Source organism: Falco cherrug, chromosome 5 (genome assembly GCF_023634085.1).
Source record: "Falco cherrug isolate bFalChe1 chromosome 5, bFalChe1.pri, whole genome shotgun sequence".
Taxonomy (NCBI): Eukaryota; Metazoa; Chordata; class Aves; order Falconiformes; family Falconidae; genus Falco; species Falco cherrug.
The window spans coordinates 33,944,048-33,969,744 of record NC_073701.1 but is presented as its reverse complement, the minus strand read 5'-3'; the positions used below and the strand labels follow the sequence as shown (position 1 = coordinate 33,969,744).

Here is a 25,697-nt window from a genome sequence, read left to right as displayed (position 1 = left end):
CACCACAGCCTTCTAGTTCTCCACGAAAATCACTGGAGGAGGGACACAGCAATAACTAGCACCTCTGCCCCAACAAGAGTAGTCCCTGGGGTCACCCCCTACACTGAAGAATGACTTGCTGCTGTCACCATTCATTTAGCCTGAAAGAGGAAAGTCAGACACGCTAAACTGTGTTGTTCTTGCCAAACCTCAGCTCTACGTGCTATTTCTGGATCCTTTCTGTGCACTCAGCAAATGCACTGAACTCTTAGCTGCAGCACTTCTGGTATTTTGCTCTTGAATCTCTTTGGAGCTGCCTGAGTTTTGGATTAACTTTTTTTAATGGGAACGGGGGAAAAGAAGGATTCGTTATCTGAAATTTAGCAGAAGGGTGAGATTTTTAACTGAGGCTTGCAGAAATCAATGAACAGAAGTCATTCTCCTGTCATGACATTGTCTTTGCAGATTTATACTGAAGGTGTCACACTGTGTATACTGCCACACTGGAACTGTTTCAAACGATGTCCTGAAATGTATTTGGTGAGCTGCTGTTGTGGCAGCTAAAGGTCCTGCCTGCGTGATGTTCTCCAATTCCTCAGTTCCTGCCAGTAATGTGGTCTCAGACCCAGCTATCTCACGTACACTGTGCGGCCTGTTTATTTCTCTTTTACTTCCATTCGATTAAGAGTTTATTTTAATGTTTTTGATGTGTTTTGTCGCTTGCTTGCATAGTTACAGTGTGTGGGCAGCTGCTCTGCTGTCCTGGTTGAACCAAGTTGGCAGGGAAAGTCTTTGCTCCTGTGTCAGAAGAACAAAATACTGCTTGAGAAAACCTTTTCCCTAAATTCTGCTTTTGTTTGTGTAGCTGGGAAGCCCTACTGCTCTTAAGATAGTGATACATTTAAGTCGATACTAGCGTAATTTATTGTGCGGACACTCTTCAACTTGGAACTAGTACCTTTTTCTATTTTAAGTTTGTCACATGGAAGCAATTTGATAAGCTGGCAGGCGAAGTGGGGAGGAAAATCCATACCAAAACCATCTCCGTTAGGGAGCAAGCATTCAGTTAGATGTGTAAGACATGGCCACACATTGAAATGCTCTGCAATAGTTGATCATGTGTTCCCCTCGCCCCAGGCAAAGGCGAGGTAAAACTTGTTAGCTCAAAGTCTTGGTGAAAGTGGTTTATCCTGTGTTTGTTGGGGTAGGCTGGGAATATGTGTGGTGTCACCAGTGGCCCTGTGGCTGCCATGCAGCAGCTCGCTGGTGGGGCTGAGATAACGGTGTAACTATACTTACACTATGGGGGAAATCACCAGTGCGGTCCAGCCCTAGTTTGTGATTGATTCAATTAAAAATACTTGGTGAGAGTATCTCTGATGCTACCATCTGGTGACTTTTAATAATATTTATTCTTAGGAAGATAGTTCTTTAATTAAGGAATTAACCTTAATTTTTGTAGGCTTATTATAGATCTGTAGAAATGCTCAGGCTTAAGCTGCTGTATTTCATAGAAGTGTCAAGTCTTTCTTTTTTGGATCTCCCTGTTGTCCCCTTAAGGATCAGCTAATTGAACTGCTGCTGCTTGTTAAGTGGAAAACCAAGTGGGAGTATGAGAGACAAAATGGGTAAAGCTTTCCTCTGACTGAGGTTCTGGAACTAGCTGATAAATCTAGCGGCCTCTGTAGCAAAGGAAAACTGCCTCCACTCTATTCTTTTTGTTTCCCCTTTCTCCACTGCCCCCAAAGGAATATAGAAAGGCAGCGTGGCTGTCATGTAATGTCTAAACTACCAAGAGAAAAATTCTCCTCTTTGATGTTGAAATTCTGCATCTGGACATGGACACCTTTTTGTGTTTCGTGTAACAGGCAAAAAGCATTTTGATGGACATGCAGCATTACCAAGATCAGTGCATATACAAGTGGTCCCAAAAGAAAGCTGTGCTACGATCACCTTCATTGCCAAATGGCTTAGCCCGGAAGTACGCTTGTTTTCTTCCTGAAGGAATGCCAAGCACTTAAGAGTTCTGCTTGAAAGGAGGCCCAGGCCCAACACATGCATATTTTTATTTTCTGGAAAATCTGTGTATACTTTCTTTTCCCCCCTTATACTGTGGCTATGGTAATAAGTAAGGTGATGGCGCCTGATCTGGTTTTAGAAGCCCTTTTTGGACCTGTTGCATGTTATATTTAGGTGTGCTAGAGTTTTCTCAAGAAAGTATAATTAAAACCTGTTTTGTAATGCATGTTAAAACAATGGGTTGGGGAGAAATGAGAGTTGAAGTAGTGTCTTCTATATGCTGCTGGTATATCCAGACTGCTGCCAGCTTTATTTTGCAACTTAATCACTGATATATTTTTGTGAGTTATTGTTCTGTTAAAGCTACCTTCCTGGGAACCAGCTCATTAGCTAGTGTAGTGTATAAAGCCTCGGTTCTGGGAGCACAGTCTTTTTTTGACAGCAGATTTTTCAAACTTCAGATGAAGTGTTCATCGTTGCCTTATGTTTTTCCTTTATAATAATTTCATAGACAGACTTGGGCAATCTGAGTTTTGCCTGAATTGACTCTGGGCCCTTGCCCGGCAGCTGAAGTTGTGTGGGCAGGATCTATACTACCAACTTCAGGAAGACTCTGCCTACACAGGTCTGACTTCACATTCAGGAATAGTTACTCTTTCACCAAGAGTCTTGGTCTCTCTTAACAGCCATGACTGCTGTAGAGCAGGTACTCAGCTTGGTTTCTGGTTGAAGAAGATCCAAGCTTGTGATTTCACAAGTCCTGTTTTGGTCTGTAGGTTTCTGGAGTTGGCTAATGCTGCCATTCTACTGGGTAGCTGTAAGAAAACTCAACAAAACAAAAAAAAGCCAGTTGTCCAGCAAACAAAGATCTTGCAATATGCTGCTTTAGCAGACTGATGTGGTATCCTTGCTCTGCCTGTGTTTCCATGTCCTTCCCTAAAGCAGAGTTTGAGGCTTTGAGAAGAAGTGGTATTAAACAAATAATTATTTTTAATTCTGATCTGTCCTTTTATGCTGTGTGTTTGTAATTCTGTTTTAAAATTGTACTAGTTTTCTAGTCTAGACAAGCCATTAATATTTACTACCTACGTTTAGATGATGTGAACAGCTAAGGGTGGTAACAGGATGCAGGTATCTTACGTCCATAGTAGAGCGTGCACAGTGCCTAGATGTTAAGCCACTTTAGATCAGTTTGAGGACTACAGAGCTTGGTTGGGAATGTTTGGAGTGGTAAAGAAAGATGCAAACAAACTCCATCACTAGTAAGCAAATGGACTTGTGAATAGAGACTGTGTCACAGGAGACTGAAAAGGGAGATCTCCAGCACTCTGAGGGGAGAAGGCATGGCTATGAGCTATTTTAGAACTTCCATTTTATGAAATATTGTTGCTGGTATTTTTCTCTCTTAAATTTTCTTGAAATTATGAATTTTATAATGACTGAGTTCCATTGTCTGCCTGAAGTATATCCTTGGCAGAAGCAGGGACTGTGATGGGGCTGTCCTCTCTGCTACACGTAACCTGGTATTTGCTGCTCACTCTAGCTTTGGACTTCTTAGGCCTTTTGCCAGAAGGATTTTAGTTTCCTTGGATTCAAAGTGTAGTTTTGGTAATTTCATTGTGCTAATGTGTTTTAGGAACATTAATCCTAATGAACACAAGGAATCAGTAGCACTAACTAATCAGACCGGGTTCAGGCAAGCAGTGGCTCCTATGGCTTTACCAACACATTCAAATTCTTTCTTGTGATGCCCTTATTACACTAATCCAACATGCTCTCGTTTGCTTCTGCTGCTACTCCACGTCCTCCAGAACTGCTGGTTCTGTTTCTACTTAATGCATCTCATACCTGATCTTCAGCATTTGCACGCTTAACATGTTTCACTTGCAAATAATGCACTGGCTTGGTGCTGAGTATTTGCTCTCCTGTATAGCTGATTGGCCACCAGATCTTCTTGCTCTTGAGATCAGGACACCTATATAAAACTGCCAGGTTTCTGAAATAGGAGGAAAAACAATTTATGAAGTCACCTATTGGTGAGCAGAAGCAAAGATGATGACAATTTCGGAATATTGAGCTTTCCTGGGCATGCTCTGCCTACACTTCCATCCTTTCCACTTGAATCTCTAATGATTTCAGGGTCAAAATAACAACTAGAACATATTTAATTTTTCTAGTCATTGGTTATACTAAAACTGGGAAGAAAAAAAATCATACAGCTTTTTGAAAAACATTACATCTATTCAAACCAAACAAGCGTTAAACCCCAGAGAATGTAGCCCTATAGAGGAATGATGACTTCCCAGTATAAATTCTCACCTTGTGTGAGCGAAACCCACCTTTGTGCTGAGGACATGGGACTTGCTTTGGTGCAAGATGAGACTCTCTTGCAGCTCTAAAGATGTAATCTTGGTACCATGTGCTGTTTGTCTAACACCGGTACGAGCTGGCTGAACCGCTTGATCTATTTAGCTGCTATGGAAATCAGTACATACCCAGCCAGAAAATACATCCTTGCTTGCTGGCATGTTTCCTACATTTACATCAGTCTTTAAAAAGCAGAGACATATTGTAAGCTGCTCATCAGATCCCTGATGACCCAGTTTAGCAGATGTAGTGATTGGCTAATTGTTAAAGATGCCATTTTTGGTGGTGAGAGGAAGAGCATCAGCCAGGCTTCTAGCAATGAAGAGTTAGAATCAGCAGAGGTAAGAGCTCTTTAGTGGGAGTAACTAGATAAGGCTTGGATTAATTTGTCTGGAAAACAGAGAATTATACTAAAGATTTTATAAATTTAGTTTATGAAATGAAACTGTTGGTGTAATTTCCTTAGTAAAGATCAATGTGGCGTAATGACTGTGCAGCATGAAAATATCTTAGACTCCACGCTGTATTGCTGTGTCCCCACAGTGCCACAGTTTTTAACAATTAAAAAAAAGAGTATATGGAAAATGTATGGAACTGCCATGGCTGCACTTCAAGAATAGGGAAGCTATGGCTAGATTTTGTTCTTATAGCTGTAGTTATAATTGTGACTTAGCATGCTCGTTATAAGGAGTCTAAAGAAAGCAGGCAAAGCAAAGCCCAGGGCTGTGGTCTTGCATTTTCCAAAAATGCTCTTTAGTCTGCAGACATCAAAGAGAGCAGTGCATGTGAAGCAAAATACTGGGTTTTGAGAACGTTCGGAAAACCTTGTGTAATCTCCATGCCTCACTTAGTACACAAAAAGAGGAAAATTAGGTAAGTGCTGCTACAGTAGCATGTAAAACAGTATCTCTAGGCAAAGCAAGGGGTAGGCAGGAGATGGAAAACAATAAAATTAAATGTTTTTAAAAAAATAAAAATGATCAGTTTCTAGATGGGTGATACTCTTGGTTGAGGGAGCTGGGAGCTGTGTGATTGGTAAATGCACAAATGTATCAGGGTTTTTTTTTCAGGCTCCTGGGATTAGAAATAACAAGTAGAGGAATCAGAGCTACTGGTGCAGAACATGAAACTGGATATTATAGGGATAATATCAATCTGCAAGAATGGTAATCATGGCTTTAACGTGCATTCAAGATTATGTGTGGTTCAGATAGGGTAGATGTAAAAAGTGATAGGCTGTATTGTATGCAGTGAACTGTAAAGGAGAAAGAAGAGTAAAACTGATAACGCAGGATGTGTTTCTGGTCAAAATTGCTGTGGGGAAGAATGGTGAAAGAGGTCCCAGAGGGAGTACTGTGAGTCTGCTGTAATCCCTTCTAGGACTGGATTAGGATACCAACTTGAGGCTCTGAAATGATATCATTCCCCATACCTCAGAAATAAATATTAGTATTAGAAACTTTAATTTCTCAAATATAGCTTGGAGATCAAATGCTGCTGATAATAGGGTGAAAAGATTTTGTCATGCAGCATCATCACCTGTTGTTGAGACAGTGAGTGAATTATTGGTGCTATGACTGTTATAGGAAAACAAGCTGTTTAGAAACCTCTGTGTCTCCATATTTGGATGGGGTGCTCATGATACAAGCTTTGATGCATGAAGCAAAATAGTTAGTGAAATCAGTGAACTGGATTGAAAACTTAGACTTCCGAGTGTAGAATTGTGTGGTTTGGGTTTGGGGTTTTTTTGGTTGTTTGGGGTTTTGGTTTGGTTTTTTTTTTTTGTTCTGTTTTTTTGGTTTGTTGGTTGTGTTTTGTTTTGTGTGGGGTTTTTTTGGTTGGTTTTTTTTTTTTTTTTATGTTAGAGGTACTTTGGAAACAAATTCTTGATGGTACAAGTAAAGTGGAAAAAATTTGTAAGAAGAAACCTCTACCTAACTTATAAAGACTATTAGTACAAACCCACAATTTACAAAAGAATTTATCAGCAGAGATTGCTGTGCCTTTAAAGTCAGTAGGGATGAAATGACAACTGCCAAAAATTAGGCTGAGTTAAACCTTGCAAATGTTGCTAAGGAAATGGGTGACTGTTTCTCAAAATACAATTAGAGAGAAGGGAAGATGTGAGGCTGCTTAGTGTTGGGGATAGGGTAGTTGATGAGGATACTGGTGTGATCACAGAATTGAACAAAATATTGTTGTCGTTGAAGGTAGAGTTGATCATGGGAGCAAGGGCAGGATGGGTAACTGACATGAACCTACCACAGAAGCAACCATGTTGGACATTTCAAAGACCCTAGTGCACGCAGGCTGGGCTGAGGAGCAGGGTTGCCTGGGGATGGGTACCTGTTCCTGAAAGTGAAAGAACCATTTCATGGAGTTGCAGATCTGATAAAATTTTTAATCTATCAAATCAGGATTGCTATCATATGTTTGGAGAACAGGAAACTTAATAGCCCTATTGGTGTGGTGATGGGGAATGATTTGAGTAAATACAGACCTGTTGGCCCAACCTCATCTGTATGCTGACACAAAAATATTAATTAAAGGCTTGGACGCAAATGAGAAATGCGATAAAAGGCAACACACATCCATCAAAAATAGGGTTGTGCCATATCAGCCTATTTGTTTTTAAGATAACTAATTTTTTTTAACTCAGTAACACACATTTTTCTTAATGGAATGATGTGTCTTACTGTAGATGGTTACTACAACATCTGATGTGGTGCTCCAGAGGGAAGTATTAATGAGACTAGAGAAGATGCAGTTTAGTGCTGGAGTTGTGAAACTGATTAGGAGCCAACAATGTTGTTCTGGGTAATGTCAAAAAAAAAAAAAAGATGCTCACAGACTGGATCAGGTGCAAGAAGGGGCTTCTAGAGACTGGGGAATAGCAAGCCTGTCATGTGACAAAAGACTGGAACAACTGCTTGTGTAGATGGGTAGAGAGGAGGGGATACATGAGGAAGGTTACTTGTAAGGGAAAGAGGAAAATAAGTTTGATACAGAGGGCAGTACTGGCACAAGAGCAAAGAACAAGCAGAAGTTGCTCAGGAATAATGTTAAGCTGGTGACGAACACAGATTCCAGCTGCTGGGGGATCCTGTTCTAGAGCAGCCTTTTGGCTGGGGTAGTATAGCTGCAAAACCCAGTTCTAAGCTGTAGCATGATAAATTTTATGAAGAAGTTAGATGATGATGTATGGTAGCAGTTGATCTGATTTTGTGTGTTAGGTCTTTTCCAGTCGTAATATTTCTGTAATTTTAAAATTATTCATGCATGTAAGCATTTGCAGGAACAAGGCTATGTTTTTATAACAGTTACCTAACCTGTGTTACTGGAAATACATGTGCATAGCAGGTTATGTGGTAATGGGCCTTTATCTCAAAAGAAAATTATGGAGTGCAGCGCCATCTTATTTGATGAATATTTGTTGCAAGTCAGTGCGCAGTAGAAAACCAGCCATTATGGCCAGCCTTGCATAAAATTAAGTAGCTTATTACTGGTCAATAAAGCCCTGCTGTATTCATCTTGGCACATAGAAGTTTAAAACTAGTCTTTGTCGTTTAATTTCCTGTGGGACGCAGGAGGTGCAATGCTTTGTTACCAAAGCATCACCCAAGTACCTTAATGCTGATTAAGGCAGAGTACTTAAATCTGCATCAGAAACTTTAAAGCATGGCAGTTCTATCTGGATCTGTAGTTAAAACAACAGAGGAGCTTAGGTGATGCTCCCTGCTGCCCCTCCTTGTTTTGTTTTGCCCGTTTGATGGTTATTTATAGATAGTAAGATATCTGTACTAGGATTTGGAAACATTTTATTCCCCTGAGGCCTGGTTGGAAATGACAAGAATTGGATTGTGAAATAAATGTAAGGATTTTAACTTAGGGATTTGATCTTAAAACTTGGGGCAGTAATATGGAGTAGCAAAAGCCAGGCTGTGGAAAAGCCTTTGGTTTTTTGTAAATTAATTCCTTTTCATAAAAAGATATTACTGGAGATAGTAAATTGCCTGAGTGTATAGTAACAAATTATGTAAAAGAATGAAGGGCAGGTATGTATTGAATGTGTAGTTACAGAAAGGAGAAGGGGAAGAAGAAGGAAAAAAAGTATTTGTCATTCAGAGGAAACCAGATGGTATCTGTGCCCCAAAGCAGGGCTGTTGGGGGGAGTGCTGGAAGGTGGCCAAACAGCCGTCTGAAGGTGAGGAGGAGAAGGCATAATGTGAGCTCCAGAAAGCTAGTTTGGGTCTGGGGCAAAATAAACTAGCCTAAGGCAGAATGAGATAGAAGTTCATTGTGGGAGCCTCATCCATTTTCCCTGGTGAAGAGATCTAGAAGCATAGCTGCTTTCCCATTTATGGGCAATTAATTTCTCTCTCAGTGCAAAACTTCACACAGAAACAATGGCTATAGAAACTTTTTTTTTTTCCTTAGATGTAGAAAATGTCATGCTTTATACTCCTCAAATTGGCCATGCTCCTTTTGTAAGGAAGAAGCGGCCCCATGGCCGGCCCTAGGAAAGATGATGAGAGTGGGCTGCAGCTGCTGTAGCCACTCACCCAGCTCGTAGCTGTCCTTTTCTGAGTGTCTCAGAAGGGCAGTGGGAGCAGAGGACAAGCCAAGAGCTGTCCCGCTGGGCTGGGTGGGTCAGAGGGCTGCGGATTAGGCACCCCTTAGATAAATTACAAAGTGCTGCACATGCAAATTTGCTAGATAATGATCCACGTATATAACCTCTTTTAAAAAAAACCCAAACTGAAGTTTAACTCTTGCCGGGGGGAGGAGGGGGAACAGTAAGGATGGAAAGGCAGCTATGCCAGAGCTAGGCTGAGGTAGCTGTGCAGTGGTGCATCGCAGCACTACAGAAAAGCTTAAGGTTAGAAATGCAAAAAACTCTGACTACGAATTTAAAATGGGGGAGGGGGGGTGTTGGATGGCCCTTCTTGGGTTTGTTCACTATATTTTGATCCTTATTTTCGAAACCTTGGAGGGAGGGGTTTTATCACTGCTGTCCTTTGGATAAAGTGGGAATCTTTTGTGGTTTTGGGCTGTTAACTTGTTGGGAGCCCAGATTTGGGCTGGTGTCAACCTGGTGCTGTTTGATGTAGCGATGGGTGAAACCTCATGGGATTTGCTTTGGGAGGTTGGGCACCCCCGCCCCCCCCCCCCTCCCCCCCCCTCCCCCCCCCCCCGGCCATGGTGTGATGGTGTGTCTTCTAAGAATCAGCAGTGGGCTCTTGGGTGTCAGGTAATGTGTCTGGCCTGCCGGCCCCTGTCCAGGCAGCTCATCTGTCCATGTCGGTCAGGGAGTGGATTCCTCCCTGGGAAAGAGGAGGATGGGCTTCCTAAAACGGGCACAACAACTGGTCCTGCCCAGCCTTGCCCCCTTCTCCCCATTGCTCACCATCCCCTGTGGCAGAGTTAATCTCCCCCCCTCCTCCACCCCCAGTTTGACTGGAACAGCTGAGGAGGGCAACCTGCAGGCCCGCGGCTGGGGTGGTGGGGGCCACCCCAGAGCCCAGCTCCCCCCAGCAGCCCCAGTTCCGGCAGCTGTCCTTGCCCGCCTCAAGTGCGGAGGGAGGGAGAAGTGTTAAGTGATACGGGCACATACTCCCTCGTGAAAGAGATCCCTTCAGCACACGATGTCAATGTGGCTTCTCCCCTCTCCCTCCCTCCCCAACACCAAAGGGTTTTACTATGCTAATCCCAGCACCTGTCCCTGCCGGGGACAGCAAGAAGGGTATGGGGGTGGGGGAGGAACAGTCCCATATGTTTTTCCCTGCCCTGGATTGGGAGCATTCCCTCTGACGCACCTAGAGCCCAGAACATATCCTCTTTTCAGATCCTAAATGCTGTTTGCTTCCTCCCATCCCTGGCAGCAGTGGCAGTGAAGATCCTGTGTCCCCCTCTTTCTGACAGTCACTCTGTTTGCTGCCCGGGAGTTGCAGGACGCTCCTCGGTCGAGGCTTGCAGGGCTGTTTTCAGTAGGGGATTTCTAATTTTAGGAGCCTCTGCCGCCTATGGTTGAGTGCTGCCTTGCTGGATCCCAGAAGAGAGGGGCTGAGCCAAGCCGAGCCAGGCAGCTCCTTTTTATTTTCAGCTGAGCTAGTGTCAACCTGAGTGGCCCCAGAGGCCTGAGCCAAGCACTGCGCAGGGCTGCCAGAGTCCTTCCCACAAGGCTGAAAGACGGAGACTCGGGTTTGAAGCTTCCAGTCCTGTGTCTGTTTGGCCTTCAGCTGGAGGATCTTTGGCTATGTATGGTGTGTATTGTATGGATTACCAATACCCAGTCGTCCAGGTAAGCAAAAGGACAGTGGTGACTTTACAGAGTCTTGGTGTTTGCTCAGTTATGTTTTTTGGGCAGAAGTAGAGCTTAAGTGCTGGTCTTGTAAAAGGACAGAGTTTCCATGCAGGGCTCCTTGGCTTGGTGTGTCCCAGGCCTTGGCAGCCTGGAGGCTCTGCAGAGGGCTTTGAAGCTCCTGCACACGAGTGGTACTGTTTGACACTTCAACTCCAAGGTCTGTGTTGAGACGCGTGTTTTGGTTTGCATTTTTGCCCTTATTTTTCCCCCCCCCCCCCCCCCGGTGTGCGTGTGTGTGAACTGACAACAAAAGTGTGTTGTTGTGTATATTTACTGCATTGTCTGGGTGCATGTGACTTGTACATGTGACTGCAGTTCGTCCTGCAGGGACAGCAAACACCCCCCAAAACCTCTCACAAAGTCTCATTTGTCACCTTTTTGCATTTGGAGGTCCAGCAAGGATGTGTAAGGTGATAGGAATGGGTGGGTTTGAGAGCTGCGCTTGGGGCAGGGCAAAGCCTGTACTGCAGCCTCTGCTGGGGGAGGGGGCTATATTTGGAACACACGTGAGATTTGCTGGCCCGGTGTGTGGTGTCTTGGAGAAGCCGGAGGCCGTGGGTCAGGCTCAAATACTTTTGGAGCCAAGTGAAAGATGATGTTCTCTGCACAGTCCTTGGCTATTCATTGTCAGCATTCCCTGTCTGCACAGGCACCAAATTTATCCAGAAAACGTGAAACGTAGACTAGTGGTTGAAGATAATCTACCCTGAGATACATCAGATAGCCACTAAAGAGTGTTTTGTTAGGCTACCTTGTACTGGAGGTTTTATTACGCACATGAATAGAATCCACCAGCAGAAGTGTGTCTTTTGGTTGTTAAGATTTGTTCCTGATAAATTGGTTCTTTGCACTGGAAACTTTTTTTTCCTCCCTCTGGCCTTGATCCAGCTGGCAGGTTTGCTCCACCTAAACTTGAGCCAGCACAGAAATGCAGGTAATGGGATGTTAAAATCGAAGGCTGTGCTTTCTTTCCACCCTAGTAGCAAAGGGGAATTATAGGTATAGCAAGAGAAAAAGGAAAACAAATCCTGAAACTCTCTGAAAGCAGAGTACTTGTGGCTTTCTAGTCCCTCTCTCCCTCCCCCCCTCCGTCCCTCTCTCCCTCCCCCCCTCCCCATTTATATGAGTCCTATGGGTGTTAAACTAACCCAAGCATTTGAAAGTGTACATGTAGGCCACTTAGTCAAATCAGAGTTTAGTTCTTCATCTGTGCTCTCGCCAGTATGACTTCAGTGGCCTTGTCCTGTCACCTGCTGTGCAAACATCCTTCTTGAGCTTATTTTCCTTTATGATGGGAGCCAACCAAAAAACATCATGTACATCCGGGTTAACACCAAAGAGAATATAAAAGTGGTGCAGACATGCTCAGATGGGAGCAATGAACTTTGCCTGGCATGATCAGGATGGTAAACTGTGCCCTGACACTGCAGAGGCAGGCTAGTTAAATTTGCCCGTAGCTATTTCAGAATGCTACTTCTACAGCACGGTAATGAAGTTCGAATGCATATGTGCCTGTGTTGCATGAGAAATCGTAAGAACTCGTAAGTAGTGGCATCTAGAGCCATTTTAAATATGTTGCTTTTTGAATAAAAGCAGGAAGTAGGAGGGAATGAGGGATGATCTCATGGCACTGAGCTGTTATGTTCTTCAGGCTTCCAGCCTTCAGCTCTACTCATGCTTCTCTGTTGTTTTCAGCGGCATATTCTGCAGTTTGAGTCTTTGGGTTTTCTTGGTAGAGGGTGGCAAATGGTGATAGTAAATTGGGCAGTGGTACTATGATTTTCACGTAGGAGAAGCTAAGTGGAGGCCTACCAGATTTATTTCATTTGGCCACGAGACAACATCTGAACCCTTTGGCCCTTAGTGAGGAAAGGCAAGTTGCACAGATTCACCAATTTTATCAGTCTTGTTTGTTACCAGGTGTTGCTTTGTGGGCTCCAGTAGAGCCCAAGACAACAAAGATCTCGAGTTTCATCAAGTCTAATCACGTTTTCCATGGTATCCTTGAAGCTTTTGAAACTCTGTATCAAATGTTCATTTCGGCTGCTTTTGCGGCAATTTGAGCTCCTGCAGACCTGCATTTCTTGTTGCCTGAGCACAACCATTGGAAATTGGGGCTTTTCTTTTACTAAACAGGAGCAAAGGTGGATATATTCCAACCATGGGGGAGGAGATGCTTTCTGGCCTACAGTGGAGATGAAAGAGGGAGACCAGCAGTAGATCACACTGAAGGGAATTCCCACTCTGTTGGCACACGAGCAAAGCAGTTGTTCCAACTGGGTGGTGGGAGGCAGTGCAAGTGAGGGTTCAGTGTGCAGCCGGGCACCTCTTTTTCCTTAGAAGATTCTTTTTGATGGTAAATATTTTTAGAGGTTCCTAAAGTGAAGGCCAAAATGGATTAGAAATGATGCTATCCCAGTTAATAATGGTGGCTGATGATAGCATGTCATTTCCCTGTCCTCAAGGTCTGTGCTGCAGTCCGACATCTGGGACTAGAAATTGCCACCCTGTGGCACAGAGGTGACAGAGCGAATGCAACAGTTAAGTGGAGAGAATCAGGATATTACCCTGAATGATTTGCAAAGGTCTGGTGAATGAGGTGCATGTCGCTGAAACCTGGTACTTTGTTGTGGCAAAGGTATAAGGAGGTCACTGTGCTTTTTGCTGCTTTGAAATAGAGTTTAAATTTGACCCAGAATCGTGTTCCAGAATCTCAGGTTTGTAATAGGGGAGGGGAAAAAAATAAATCCAGTACTTTCCCTGGTTTTGCAATACTGCTTTTAAACCTGTAGTATCGTAATATGCAATTTAGCAGAGAGGGTGAGATAACTTGGGAAAATGTGGATTCTGACTCAGAGCCATGCGGGCTGCAGCCGTGGAGGCTAGCTCCTTCCCCGAGGACCCCACACCACAGGTGACTGTTCGGTGGTGTGGGGTGGCTGGACTGTGGTGCTCTGCCTCCATGCTCCCGGGGACATACGGGTTTGCTGGTGGTGTGGTCTCAGGCTTTTCACACTGGGAGAGTGAACTGGGCTGGGATGTGTGCTCCTGCTGGTCTGCTACTGAATTAGAAGAGAAAGGGGAAGGCAGGGAGGGAGCCAGAGGTCAGTTTGCAGTGAGTGAAACTGGGAAAGTGAAAAGCACCGTGGGGCAACATGGGCTGCCTGGGGAACAGTGCAGGAGCAGAAGCCTGTGAAGCAAAACCACTAGGCTTCCCCCCCCCCCCCCCCCCTTTTCTTTTTTTAAACTGTAAATTATAACTGGGCATATTCGTGCAAAGGACAGCTCATGGGGATGCAAGGTGTTACTGCACCGTAATTTGGCTTTGCTGCTGCTAAAGCCTGGGGAGTCTCTCCAGGACCAGGTGTCAAGATGAGACACATCAGAGGGGCAACTTGCCTGAGCTGGTTTTATCTCTGCGTCACGAGCACTGGAGCATCAGCACAGTCGTCTTGTCTAACTGAGGCAGACCTGTGCTCGGCCCTGTCCGTGGGTTTCTGTGGGTGCAACGCTGGGAAGAATCAGTCCAAGCATCTCGAATCCCATCTGCCAGATGGGGTAGCAGTATATCGGTCTGTTGTGCAGGGTCGCTGGGAGAACAAATGCTGCCAACCGTGGCGTGCTCAGGTGTTAAGGGCCAGATGCTTACTGAAGATAAATGGGAGGGAAAAAAGCAAGCTGGGAAGGAGTCCAGCGATCTCCAGTTTTTATGATGAAAGAAATGCAGATCCTGGCACGGATACTGCTTCCGGTTCACCCGGCGCACCCGGTAACCCACGCGTTCTCCCCTTTGTGGCAGGGGGGAGGTTTGTGCAAACTGACAGCTCCCTCCCGAGCATCCTCCTTGCCGGGAGATGCGCTGCGCCGCCCGGTGAGCGCCGGCCGGGGGAAGCCCGGCTCCAGACCCGAGCCGCTGGGAATGGTAGGTGCGGAGGAGCGGGGCAGGCCCTGGGGTCCTGCCGGGCCGGGAGCAGCGCTGCGCGGGATCGTCCCGACCTTCGCTTTTGTTTCCAGCTGGCGTTCGGGCCCCCGCCGAGCCCCTTGGCTGCCCGGGGGCGGGGGGTCCCGGCGGACCGGCGAGGGAGCGCCCCGCCGGGGCTGCGGGCGGGGGTGGCCGGGCCGAGCCGGGCGGGGCGGGGCGCGGCGGGGGCGGTCCCGGCTCGCGTTAATTACCTTCGGCATTCGGGGCGGCGCTTCCCGCAGCCATCTGGCTGAGCCGGGGGGGCGGCGGGGGGAGCGGCGGCCGGGAGGGAGGGGAGGGAGGGGAGGGAGGGGGAAGAAAGGGAGGAACACGGGAGAAGAAAGGGAGGAAAAAGGGCTCGGGGGGCACCGTGCCGGCGAGGCAGCGCAGCGCAGGCACCCGCCGCCGCCCGCCTCCACGGGGCTGCTGCTTTTTTTTTTTTTTTTTTTTTTTCCTCTTTATATATATATTTTTTTTTTCCTCTCCCCTGCGGCCGGGCTCCCCCATTTTGGTTTATGGAGAAAAAGAAAATGGTAACTCAGGTAAGGCCGGCGGGCGGGCTGGGCTGGGCTGCCGGTGCCGCGCCGCCGTGGCTGCCTGCCCGGCTTTGTCTGGGCGGCGAGCGGGGAGCGGGGGGCTCAGGCGGAGCGGGGCTGCCGGCCCCGGGGCTGCCCCGGCTCCGCGCCGCCCCCGCCCGGCGCTGGGGCTGGAGGGAGCCCCGCCGCGCCGGGGACCCGGCTCGGGCGCGCTGGGGAAGGGGTTCCCGCAGGCCCCCTGCCCGGAGCAGCCTCGCGGTGCCCTCTAGGGAGAAGCGTTGCGTGAGGGGCACGGGTGCCCCTGCTCCCGAGTTGGGCTAAACCCGCCTTTGAACGGCCGATCCCGAAGGTAGACGCCGTCCCAGCCCCTTCTCCATCCAGCTGCCGGTGGCCGCGAGGGCTGGGAAGCCCTGGGAGGTGGCTGCAGGCGTGGGGGCTGCCCGTGTCTTCCCCGGGGAAAGTGGCTGACGTTTCCCAGGGAGCGCACCCAGCTGCCAGGGCCATTGTGTTTCCCCTGCCTCGCACGGGGATTTTATCGGACAGTGCTCGCGTTTTAAGGCTGCTATATGTTCCTAGATTTTTGTTTAAATTTTTTTTTCTTCAAATTCTTTTTTCTTCACAGCATCTGCAAGTTGCCAACGGAGATGGTGGTGGTGGGGGGTGGGCAAAGAGAGGAGGAGAAGGAGGAGAACAGCATCACGGAGCAGGAATCCTTCGGAGTTAGGCGTTATATAATGCCCCGCAGTGCCTTGCAGAGCTGGAAACCTTTGGGGGATATTCCCAAAGGGGGTGGAGGGAAGGACTCTCAGAAGGAACTTTTCTTCAAATCTGGGTTTCACAAGTGCTGTTTTCCTGTGGAGCTTTGCAGGTTTTTAGCCTAGATGCATACTGTGATCTGGGTTTTCCTTAGCCCTGGCTGAATCTCCCTTCGTTAGCTGCTCCCGAGATCCTGCATGTCCCACTGCAAGGGGCAGCACTTTAGCGGGTGCCTGGCTCAGAATGAATCTGCTGCAAGAAGTGACGCTGGCTTTGACCCTTTCTGCCTCTCATCTTCTATTGATTGTCAGTGGCTGAAAAATAGGTCTCTGTCCACTCTTAAGGTATCTTCCCAGGCTCCCGAGCCCCACCTTCTGCTCCTTCTGTTTAGTCCCTTCCATTACTGATGCCTTTTTATCTGGACCAAGGTTTTCTGTTTTGAGATGGAAGAGCTCTGCAGAAATCTCCCGAGGCTTTCTGTATCTATATTTTGTTTAGCGAATGATGCTGAAAAGCTGTGTCTGCAGTCGGGGTCCGTTTGTGTATTGCTGCATGCTGAGAGTGTGCCTGGTTAGATGGAGATGTATGCCCCTGAGCTGGAGATTGGTGTGTGCACATTTCAGAGAGTTGTTCTGCACAGCCTTGTATTGCAATGTGCTCTTGTCCGCAACCATTATGCACATAGTCTGTGGCTGTGTGGTGTAGAAGGGTGCCTGGGTCACCAGTACAAGAGTGTGTGTAGTTTATGTGTGCCTAGGACCAACCACCCTGAAGCATGAGCCGGCTGGCTTGGAGATGTGCGGAGCTGGGAAGGATGGGGTTCTGCTGAAGCACTGGCTGAAACGGGAGGGTTTGGGATATCGTAATAGACTTCAGGGAAATGTCTTCCACAGAAATAGTTAATTTACTAACCTGGGAAAGGAGGCATCAAGACCATGCATTATTAGTACTGGATGACCTTGAATTATGACTGTCTTAAGAGTATGTACTATCTAGGCTAGGATAGGTTTCTAGGATTTAGCATGTTTACAAGCTGATGCTGATGAAGATGCACGTTAAAATAAGCAGTAGTGGAGAAGAGCTAAGACTGCGTCTTTGTTGGGGTCTCTGAATGAACGACAGATAGCCCTCTTATGCAGAGTTGAGGAAGATGGCAAGGGTGAGTTCAGCGGTAGCATAGTGCTGCTTCTTGCAGGGGCAGCATTTGGCTTGCTAGGCTGGTCCTTGGCAGTACTTTGCTGCAGGTTGGACAGCGTGTGCGGGCTGAAGGAGCGCAGCACATCCAGGGCAGTATCCTCAGCCACATTATTCTCATTCTGCAGTGCTGTTTGAAGCAGTGGAGTCGCCTTACTCGCAACCTGTGAACTTACTTCACTGAGGCTCTGTCTCATTTATGAAAAGTAAACGTTGGTATGTGAAGCTGGTAATTGCCACTGAATTCAGCATTGCTACAGTCTCTTGCTCAGTTTGGTTCAGTCTCCAGACAGCATTGCCTGCCTGGTCTGTGTTCTGTTGTGTTTTGGGGAGTAAGCTTGCTCATCTTTCTTGGAAATCTGGGAGATCAATTTCTGTATAGGCATGAGGGGCTGGTGAAACAAAATAAATGGGAGTGTGTGGGGTGGGAAGACTAGAAACGGTGATGAGAAGAAATGGGAGATGCTGGAAGGTAGAAATGTGCTTGAAAAAGAGGAAACCAGAATTGCTAATGAAAGCAAGAGCTCAGATTCATTAAGAGAAAGTACCCTGGTCTTATCCCTCTTAATCCTAAATCAGTGAAAATGAGTGTTAAACGAGGCCTAGTACATCATGTGCTAATTGCAGATAAAAGAGAGCGTCTTCAGTGGATGGGAATTATATGCTAAAAGGCTTTTTCTCTGTGTGGTGCATGGTGAGGTTGCTGGCTTGCGTGGAGCACAAAGCCCTCCCTTTCTTGGACAGCCCAGTGCCTTGCTGGCGTTTTCCTCCGAATCTGTTTCCCATCAGGGCTGGGAGAGGGGGAAGGTGTCGAGCATCTCAGAGAGTGGAAAGGGAGCTGCTGCCTCCTTAAGGAGTCCCGCCAGCCCATGTGGCAGCCGGCAGTGCCGAGCGAGCATGTGTGTGTGCGTGTATGTATGTACGTATGCCTTTGTAATGAATCCCCCCGCCATTGTCTGCTCCCCTCCCTGCTGCTGACGATGGAGCCTTTCACCTGGGCTTCTGCCTGCTGGTGGGCCTGCTTCCAAGATGGGAAGAGAAGGAGGAAGGGTTGCTCATGGTAATTAAAGCCAGACCAGGGAGAGCTGCTATTTTCTGACTGCAGCGCCCCGTTTTCCTCCTTTCTCTGTCTTGAGTTCCCAGCTTTTGATGTGAGTGTAGGCAGGAGCATCTGAAGGTCCCCTTTTGTGCAGCTGCAGGATCACCAGTCTCCATTTTGCAGCACCATTTGAAGCATCTTTGCTGCCCTGCCTGCCAGCATGCCCCCTCTTGTTCCCCCCAGCACCCCTCAGAGGCTCCAGCCAGCGCCGTTTATCTTGGCACGTGTTTGACTTGCTACACTCTGCCCAGGGCTCAGGGAGGTGATGGCGTTTGTGGCTTTGAGACTAATTTATGTCCTTGTTAAAATGAACCAGCAAGCAGCCTCATTTTTTCCAGAGATTTTCTTCCCTTTCCCTTCCCCCTTTCATAACCCTTTCCCTCCCAGACCCTGTGTGTAGCTGTGAGACAACCTTGTGCAGCCAGAAGTTGCTCACTTAGTGATTTTTTTTTTTAATTAAAAAAACCCCAAACAAATGCAGAGCTCCTTAAATGGAGATCTTATTTAAATCAGAGCAGTGGCTGACTCATTAAAGGCCTCTCTGTCTCCTTTTCGTTCCTCTGCCTCATTCCCTTTCCCTCTACCTCCCATTACAGTAATGGTGTGATAAAACGGATCTTTGTCTGTGCTCCATGTTGGGATCATGCAGGGGATGCGTATTTGGGGGGTGGGGGGAAGACAGGAGACAGGGAGCCCTGTCACGACAGCCACCTTGTGCTAGCTAAAATTGTACAATGCATCCCATTATAGGAGACCGTCCTCCTTTGTTTGAACCGTCTGCAAGGGAGACAGAGTCCCAGAACAGCCTCCCCCCTCCTGTCCCCTTATGTCCGCTTTAGGATTTGTTCCCCTCCAGGCAAGCTGGATGCTGCAGGAATCCCATGCCTCCCCTAAAAAAAAGAAGTAATAATAATAAAAGAGAGCTTTTCCTATGTGTAGTGGAAGGCTCCCCTTTTTTCCCTTCTGATTTTTCCTCAGGAGCTACCATTATACCTCTATCCCTTTCCCTTGCTTTGAGGATTTCATATCCCTTTCCTTTCAGGCCAGATGTTCTTGCTGTTTGCTTCTCAGTTTGGTGTTTCTCCTGCAGACTGCATGAGCTGTCTGGAGGGGATCTCTCGCTTCTCTGTCCATGGCCTGGTGCTCATCCCCTTTCTTTGCTCTTTGAAAAGCGGTGCTTATTTTTTGTGGTACCCAACTCCTGCCTATGCCTATCCCCTAGTTTTTGCTTCTGTTCTACTGTTTGTCATGGGACTTTGGTTTAGCGCTGTAGACGCCATGTCAGCAGCAGAGGTTTGTGTGAGAGGGATCTTGGCCAGTCACTTTTCCAGGAGAATCTCCCCTGGGAATTGAAAGATGGATCTGTGGCTCACTTTCCCTGGTTTAAGGACATGGTTGCTTGAGGTGGGCCTATGGATTCTGTCTGTAACTGTTGTGATACTTAAAAGATTCAACTGCTGCATGATAAAGGCTTTATTCTTAAGGGCTTAAAAAAAATCAATGGGGCCTGTCAGAACCCACTGAATGTTTTTTAAAGTGTTTTTCTCTTTACCACCTTTGCCGAGCACTTTCAGGTGCACTGGAGTAGAAGCCAACTGCTGTAGGCTTGGGATGGCAGAAACTGCATTCAACACTGCTGAGGCAGGATAGCGATGTGAAAGGGAACTTGATACAGCAGGGCCATTTCCTTAAGTCCCTGTCCTAGAAATAACCTCGCTGCTCCCTAATGCATTTCTTCTGCAGGTGACTAGGTAACTATCCCCAGGTACCTGGGAATTGAGAAATGAGGATGCCTAAGTTTGCCACAGTACGCACTGTGATACTCGGATTACAAGGCTGTGTAAATTTAACATACTGTTTTATTGTTATTTTAAGAACTATTAATTTGTGAAGTTATCTGTGTTAGTGAAAAGGTTGTGGTGAGCTACTAAAAAATACTAGAAGTTGAAGGTTGAGAAGAAGGGAAGCCTTTAAAACCAGCAACATCTTTACCTGCAGGTTATTAATTCATGATGGCTCCATTGCACTTAATTAGTATTGACTGGCCTTCTGCTATAAAATTCTAACGCTAGTGCTAACGGGGGCTGCAGTAAGGGGGCTGATGTCTTTTAGACCTGGGTTCTGGTCTTATTAACTGCTTCAGGTAAAATGCTTAATGTTCCTGGTTTAGATACATTTTCAGCAGATGATGTGTGCGGTTAGCTGCTGCTTTGCAATGAGTTCCTTAACCTATTTGTCTCCCTGCTGCAGAGTCACAGAATTCACTAGTGGGCATCACTTGGAATTCTAAATACCAGGGAGAGGAGGTGGTTAATTTGCCTCAGTCTTCTCTCAAATGTTACTTAAAAGGATTTAGTCAGGTATTCTTTATACCTGACATGTTCCCCATAATCAGAGTAGAGAAATGTTAACTTTTCTACCAGAAGTATATTTGTGTGCCACTGCAGAGTTATTTATGATCCTGTGCTTTGCAGAACGGTTTGCTGGGCTGCTAGAAGTTGTGCTGTGACCACTGAGGGCTGGTTTCATAGGGTTTGCAGAAGCTAGAGCAATTAATGCTCAATTGAAAGCTTTTTCAAAAAATAGTGCGCTTTGCCTATATGAAAGAAAATAGGACAAATGATGGGTCTGTTGAGCAGTGTGCTTTGTTTAAAATGCCTGATTTTTTTTTTTGTTTGCTTTGTAAAACTGTCCATTGAACAATATTATTTACAAACTAAATTGGGAGATATCAAGACGGTAATGAGAAGGCACTTCAATTCCAGGGCATTTCTGTGTTTTAAGTTGGGAAAGAAACCTTCATTTGTTCTCTTTATTTCTGTTTCTATTTATGATAGTCTTTAATCACATGATTGCATGCTATTTTTTTTCACAAGAGAAGAAAGAAAACCCAGACAAACCTCCACCCATCCCCATCAGCTCCAGTATATGTGGCACCATGGTGACCTCTGCAAGTATCAGTAGCAGGGTTGGTTATCCCAGATGCATCCCACAGACCTCCGCCACTTGCACTGGATGTGTAATTAGCTGTCATTTTCTGTGCAGGCCAGCTTGATCTACTTGCCAGTTGGTTTTGTGTATTTGCTGACAGCAGAGGAATGGTGACTTTTCGCAGTATTAGGCTCTGGTTTAGGCTTTGGGAGTGTACACTAGTAGGCACATTTTCCCCTTTTACATCCCTGCTTGACCTCTCCTGTCTCACCCTGCCATCCATCATCTCACACTCTCCTCATGACCCTGGTCGGTAGCTTGTCCCATGCAAGTCTGTGTCCATGCTGTTCCTGTCTCCTTTCCTCTCCAGTTGTGTCTCATGCTGTTTCAGCACACTGCTACTTTACCTTGATTGTTTTGGTGCTTATTCTTTCTCCTTGTCCTGTGTCTTGACTACACTCTGCTTGTCTTACGCATTTTTAACTTCTCCGCCCGCTTCTTGCGTTCCTCATTTAGTTGGCCTTTTCTATTCCTATTGGGGTCAAACTTGGCTGATCCATCCCTTTTTCCCCCCATCACTAAGTCTGTCCTGTTGGTGCTCAGGCTTCTTGTCCCAGTTTACTTGCCTCCCGCTACACTTCCACATCTGTTTCTTGGGTTTTTTGGATTTGAGGTAGGTAACTGCTACTCCATGTTACTTGATGGCTACAAAGGGGATGGTGCACAGCACAGGACATGGATTGTCTCCTTGCAGTCATTGATCTCCTGACCTGGATCTGAAATGGCTGGTATCTCCTGTCAATCTGTAGATGAGCCTTGAATGAGCATGAAATCGCAGAAAATGGGGTACAAGCAGCACTGCTAGATACTCTCAAGAGCTTCTCTATTTTCTGTTAGAAAAAAATATCTAAACCATTCCTAATGGCAAGTAACCTGCCTTAAAAACATTGTCATGACACTGCCAGTGTTGACAATCCAAGTCCTTTCCTTTCTAAGCATTGCTGGCTCTTTCCTAATATTTAATATAAAGCATTTATTCTTTCCAGGTTTTGCATGCTCAGTTTTTTTTTTTCTTGTTTTCAGCCTATTTTGACCATTATATATAGCTTTTACTAGCTGATTTAGTTGATAAGACAGGCACTGTAGTTTTCCATAGTTTTTGTTACAATGTTCCTCAGATTTTGGTGGCTAAATATAGATTCCTGAAATGCAAATTTTTCTGTTAATTATGAGGTCTTTGAAGGCTTTTCAAAGTATGTGGGGTGATTTCGGTCTGTACACACACACACTCTCTCTTAATCACAAATGACAAAATATGCCCCCTGCTTCTTTCTTGGGTTTGATTGATAGGGCTGAAGTAACAAAAAAAAAAAAAAAAAATTACCAACCCCGAAATCAAATGCAGATAATATGAAAAAAAAAATCAGTTCCAATGGTTGCACAGAATTATAAACAACTGAAAACAGGGTCTTAACAGTGGAAAGTATCAGCCAGCCTGGCTCTACCAGCTCTGCCTGTAATGGAGATTTTCACCCTGAGCAGTCTCTAAATACCTAACTGCAATTGCACACCTAGTAGCCTGTAATCTGAGGGTGCATGAAGACACCAAAAATGTCTGAGTAATTGTGACTAATCTTCTAGCCGCTTCTGAAGATTGCCCTTGGGCTGGGAGTCTTGAGTATGGTTAAAACCCTCTGAACTGTCCTCCCGGTTATCCTGCTTAAAATTCATAGTCTCTTTTTTTTTTTTTTTGTGGTCCTGTGGAATTTAGGATTTTTGTGTGCGTTATAAGTTCTAGTCTCACAGAGTTATCTGACTTGGAGGGCATATTTGACTTTCAGATAATTGCTTTTGATTAACCAAGATTTAGACAATCAGAGTTTGACCTATGCAGTGCATAGGCCATCATTCACCTATCTGGCCTCACTGAGGCTCCTTATCTGAAGCCTATGCTCTTCCTCCAGTCCTAATAGCAAAATCTGCTTTAAATTGCTTAAAAAGACCAATTTAAAAATGCTTTGGAGAGGAGTTCAGATTTCTTGGATAGTACTAGTCCTCCTTTGTCTCATGTACCCTCCATGAAGAGTGAAACCCTTAATTTGATTTATTGTGCTTTGTAGCTTTTCTTATTTTTGCCATTGCAGCGTAGGAAAGGAGGTTATCAAAACTGAACAATCTTGCAAAGTACTTTGGAATATTAAGGGGCAGGAGTAAGGCAGGCTTTTGTTTTCCGGTGTGTCCCTTTCCTGCTTTTTAAAATGTGGTTGAGGTACAGCAGCAGGGGAAAGCATTTCAGGGTTTCAACAGGCAGTTTTAGATCTGTTACGTTACAAAAGACCTTTCCAGCCTGAACAGGAGGAAAAGGAGGTGAAATTACCGAATTAGTCAATTAGTTGCCTGTTGGTTGGACTATAAGGTATTGTGGTATGTTAGCTCTGCTTAGTGTTCAGATATTCTATGTGCACTAGTTTGCTTTAACTTTTCCCCTTGCTTTTCTTCGTGTGTGTGAAGTTGTTTAATGTTACATTTGCTTTGCGAAACTATTCTTTGGTCTGCCTCCAGGATGAAGCACTCTTCTGTCTCGAAGCAGTGGTAAGGGGAGGAAAAGTATTTCTAGGGGTCCCTCTTAAATAAGTTTGGTTTGGGCTGTTGTGGGGGGGTGTGTTGGTCGGTTTTGGGGGTCACTTTAGACCATGTAATGGAGCCAGTCTGTGAGAGAGTGTAGTGTGGTGAGAAACAGGAATGAAAAAGGTGGTGACTGGAGGCTGTGGTGAGAATTTGGTACAGTTCCCTGCTCCAGGGACATGGGTGACAGACTATGAATGATTCATACACTTAAGTGTGACTGATGAAGAGCTGTAGTCAAGGAAGGACTGACCCTCTTGGTGGCAGAGGGAATTTAGGTCGTCCAAAGCTACCTGCAAACCTTTATCCTGAGAGAAAATTTGCGAGGGACTGTAGATCTTCAAAGCTTCCTTTGGTCAAAATGCTGCAAGGGTGTGAAAATGAATGTATGTGGTAACATGGATTTCAGAAAGGTTGGAAAATACTGCGGAGATCTTGATACTCTGTCAGAAACTAAGACTTCTAAATGTCTTGTCTCAATGAATAAGATGAATCTAAATAAACTGTGTTAAATCAGATTAAAGATCCCTGAGCCATGTTTTCCATCAAGTAGGAAACTAGCTTTGAGCAGCCTGATAATGGCAACTTTGGCTGTAGACAAAATGAAGGTCCTCCTGAAACAAGCCCTGCTGTGAGGAGGTAAGAGAGGTGGTGATGTTACTGCCCTTTTTGCAGGATTTTTTGTTGTTGTTGTTTAGGAATGCTCTTAAATGGTTTTGACAATGAGCTGCAGGAGTTACCGCAAGCACGACACGTAAGTCCGGAGAAAGCTGCACCAGAGGCTGCAGGCTTGAGCGTCTCTGTTCAGATCCGTGCTGGCCCTCCATCCTGCCTGCTCTCCATCCTGCCTGCTTTTGCCAAGTCTCCCTGCCCAGTGGGGGGCCGGGGTCCTGCCTGGCAGCTCAGCAACATGGCCAAGAACATACCTCCTAGCCAGACCTCTGCTTAAAGCAGAAGTGGCTTTTTTTAGTGGGTGAGTAGGAAACTCTGAGCTATGGTATTTGTAACACAGAGAAGAATAGCTGGAGCTGAGTAATAGGAATTTCTTAATGTCTTGGAGGAGCATAAAGGAAGATAAATTTCAGTCTTCTAGGGGTTTTATAGAGGACTGTAGTTGGTTTCAAAAGTGTAGTAGGCCTCTAGGTTAGCTGTGAGGCACTGTGCGTTACCACACAATTATTCTGAGATACTGTCTGGCCTAAATCTAAGAGAAAAGCTGGTGGCAGGAAAGAACCATATTTGACTGATGACTTAAATGCAGAGCTGTGATGTGCCTCCTGGCTAGTATTCTGGCAATCTTAGTAGAGTGTTAGTGTGGGGCCAGACCCCCTGTAGCCTTACCCAGCTGTGAAGTGGTTTGGGAATTGCCCTCAGCTGTGCTCATCCCGACTTTCTGCAGGGGGTTACTGTGCCTCTGTGAGCTGCTCTGTAGCTCTGTGAGGTCAGTTGTGTTAGTCCTGCTCTTGCTGAAGTGCATGGAGATGAGTTTGTTAATTAGGTGTGATGTTGGAATTGGAGCACAAAGCTAGAGGCAGATGCTGAAACCATTCCCTCTGTGATCAGCGAAGATTGACCACAGCTATGAAATACAGGTGGTCCTCATACCTTGCGATGCCAGATTCTGGGAAGGCTTTATGTCCTGGACATGTGAGGGGAAGCTATAAGATCAATTTTCATTTTAAATTATTTAAAGGAAGTTTTTCACATTTAGCAGTCTTCCTGCAAATCTTGAAGTGCATTTTGAAGGCCTGACAAAGCAAAGGGACTTCAGGTAACAATAAATACACTGGCTGCTGTGGACTATTACTTATGCTGTCATTGGCCAATTTTGAATATTAATTCTTCCTAAAAAATTAATAGGATGCA

The 25,697-nt window shown here is 45.8% G+C and overlaps 1 protein-coding gene across 11 annotated transcripts in view; it reads left to right on the top strand.

Annotated features, from left to right (window-relative positions):
* RBFOX2 (RNA binding fox-1 homolog 2) overlaps window positions 1-25,697 on the top strand; it is a 174,302-nt gene that overhangs the window by 71,728 nt on the left and 76,877 nt on the right. For 4 of the 11 annotated variants that reach the window (XM_055711375.1, XM_055711373.1, XM_055711379.1 and 1 more), the window contains exon 1: window positions 14,427-14,651. The exons of 3 other annotated variants lie outside the window; for them this stretch is intronic. In XM_055711375.1, coding sequence (XP_055567350.1) covers window positions 14,439-14,651 — 213 coding nt within the window. In that variant the 5' untranslated portion in view covers window positions 14,427-14,438. Of the gene's footprint in view, window positions 1-14,416; window positions 14,652-15,038; window positions 15,233-25,697 lie in introns of those variants that run through there. 4 more of the 11 variants (XM_055711372.1, XM_055711376.1, XM_055711381.1 and 1 more) reach the window with 4 other exon arrangements.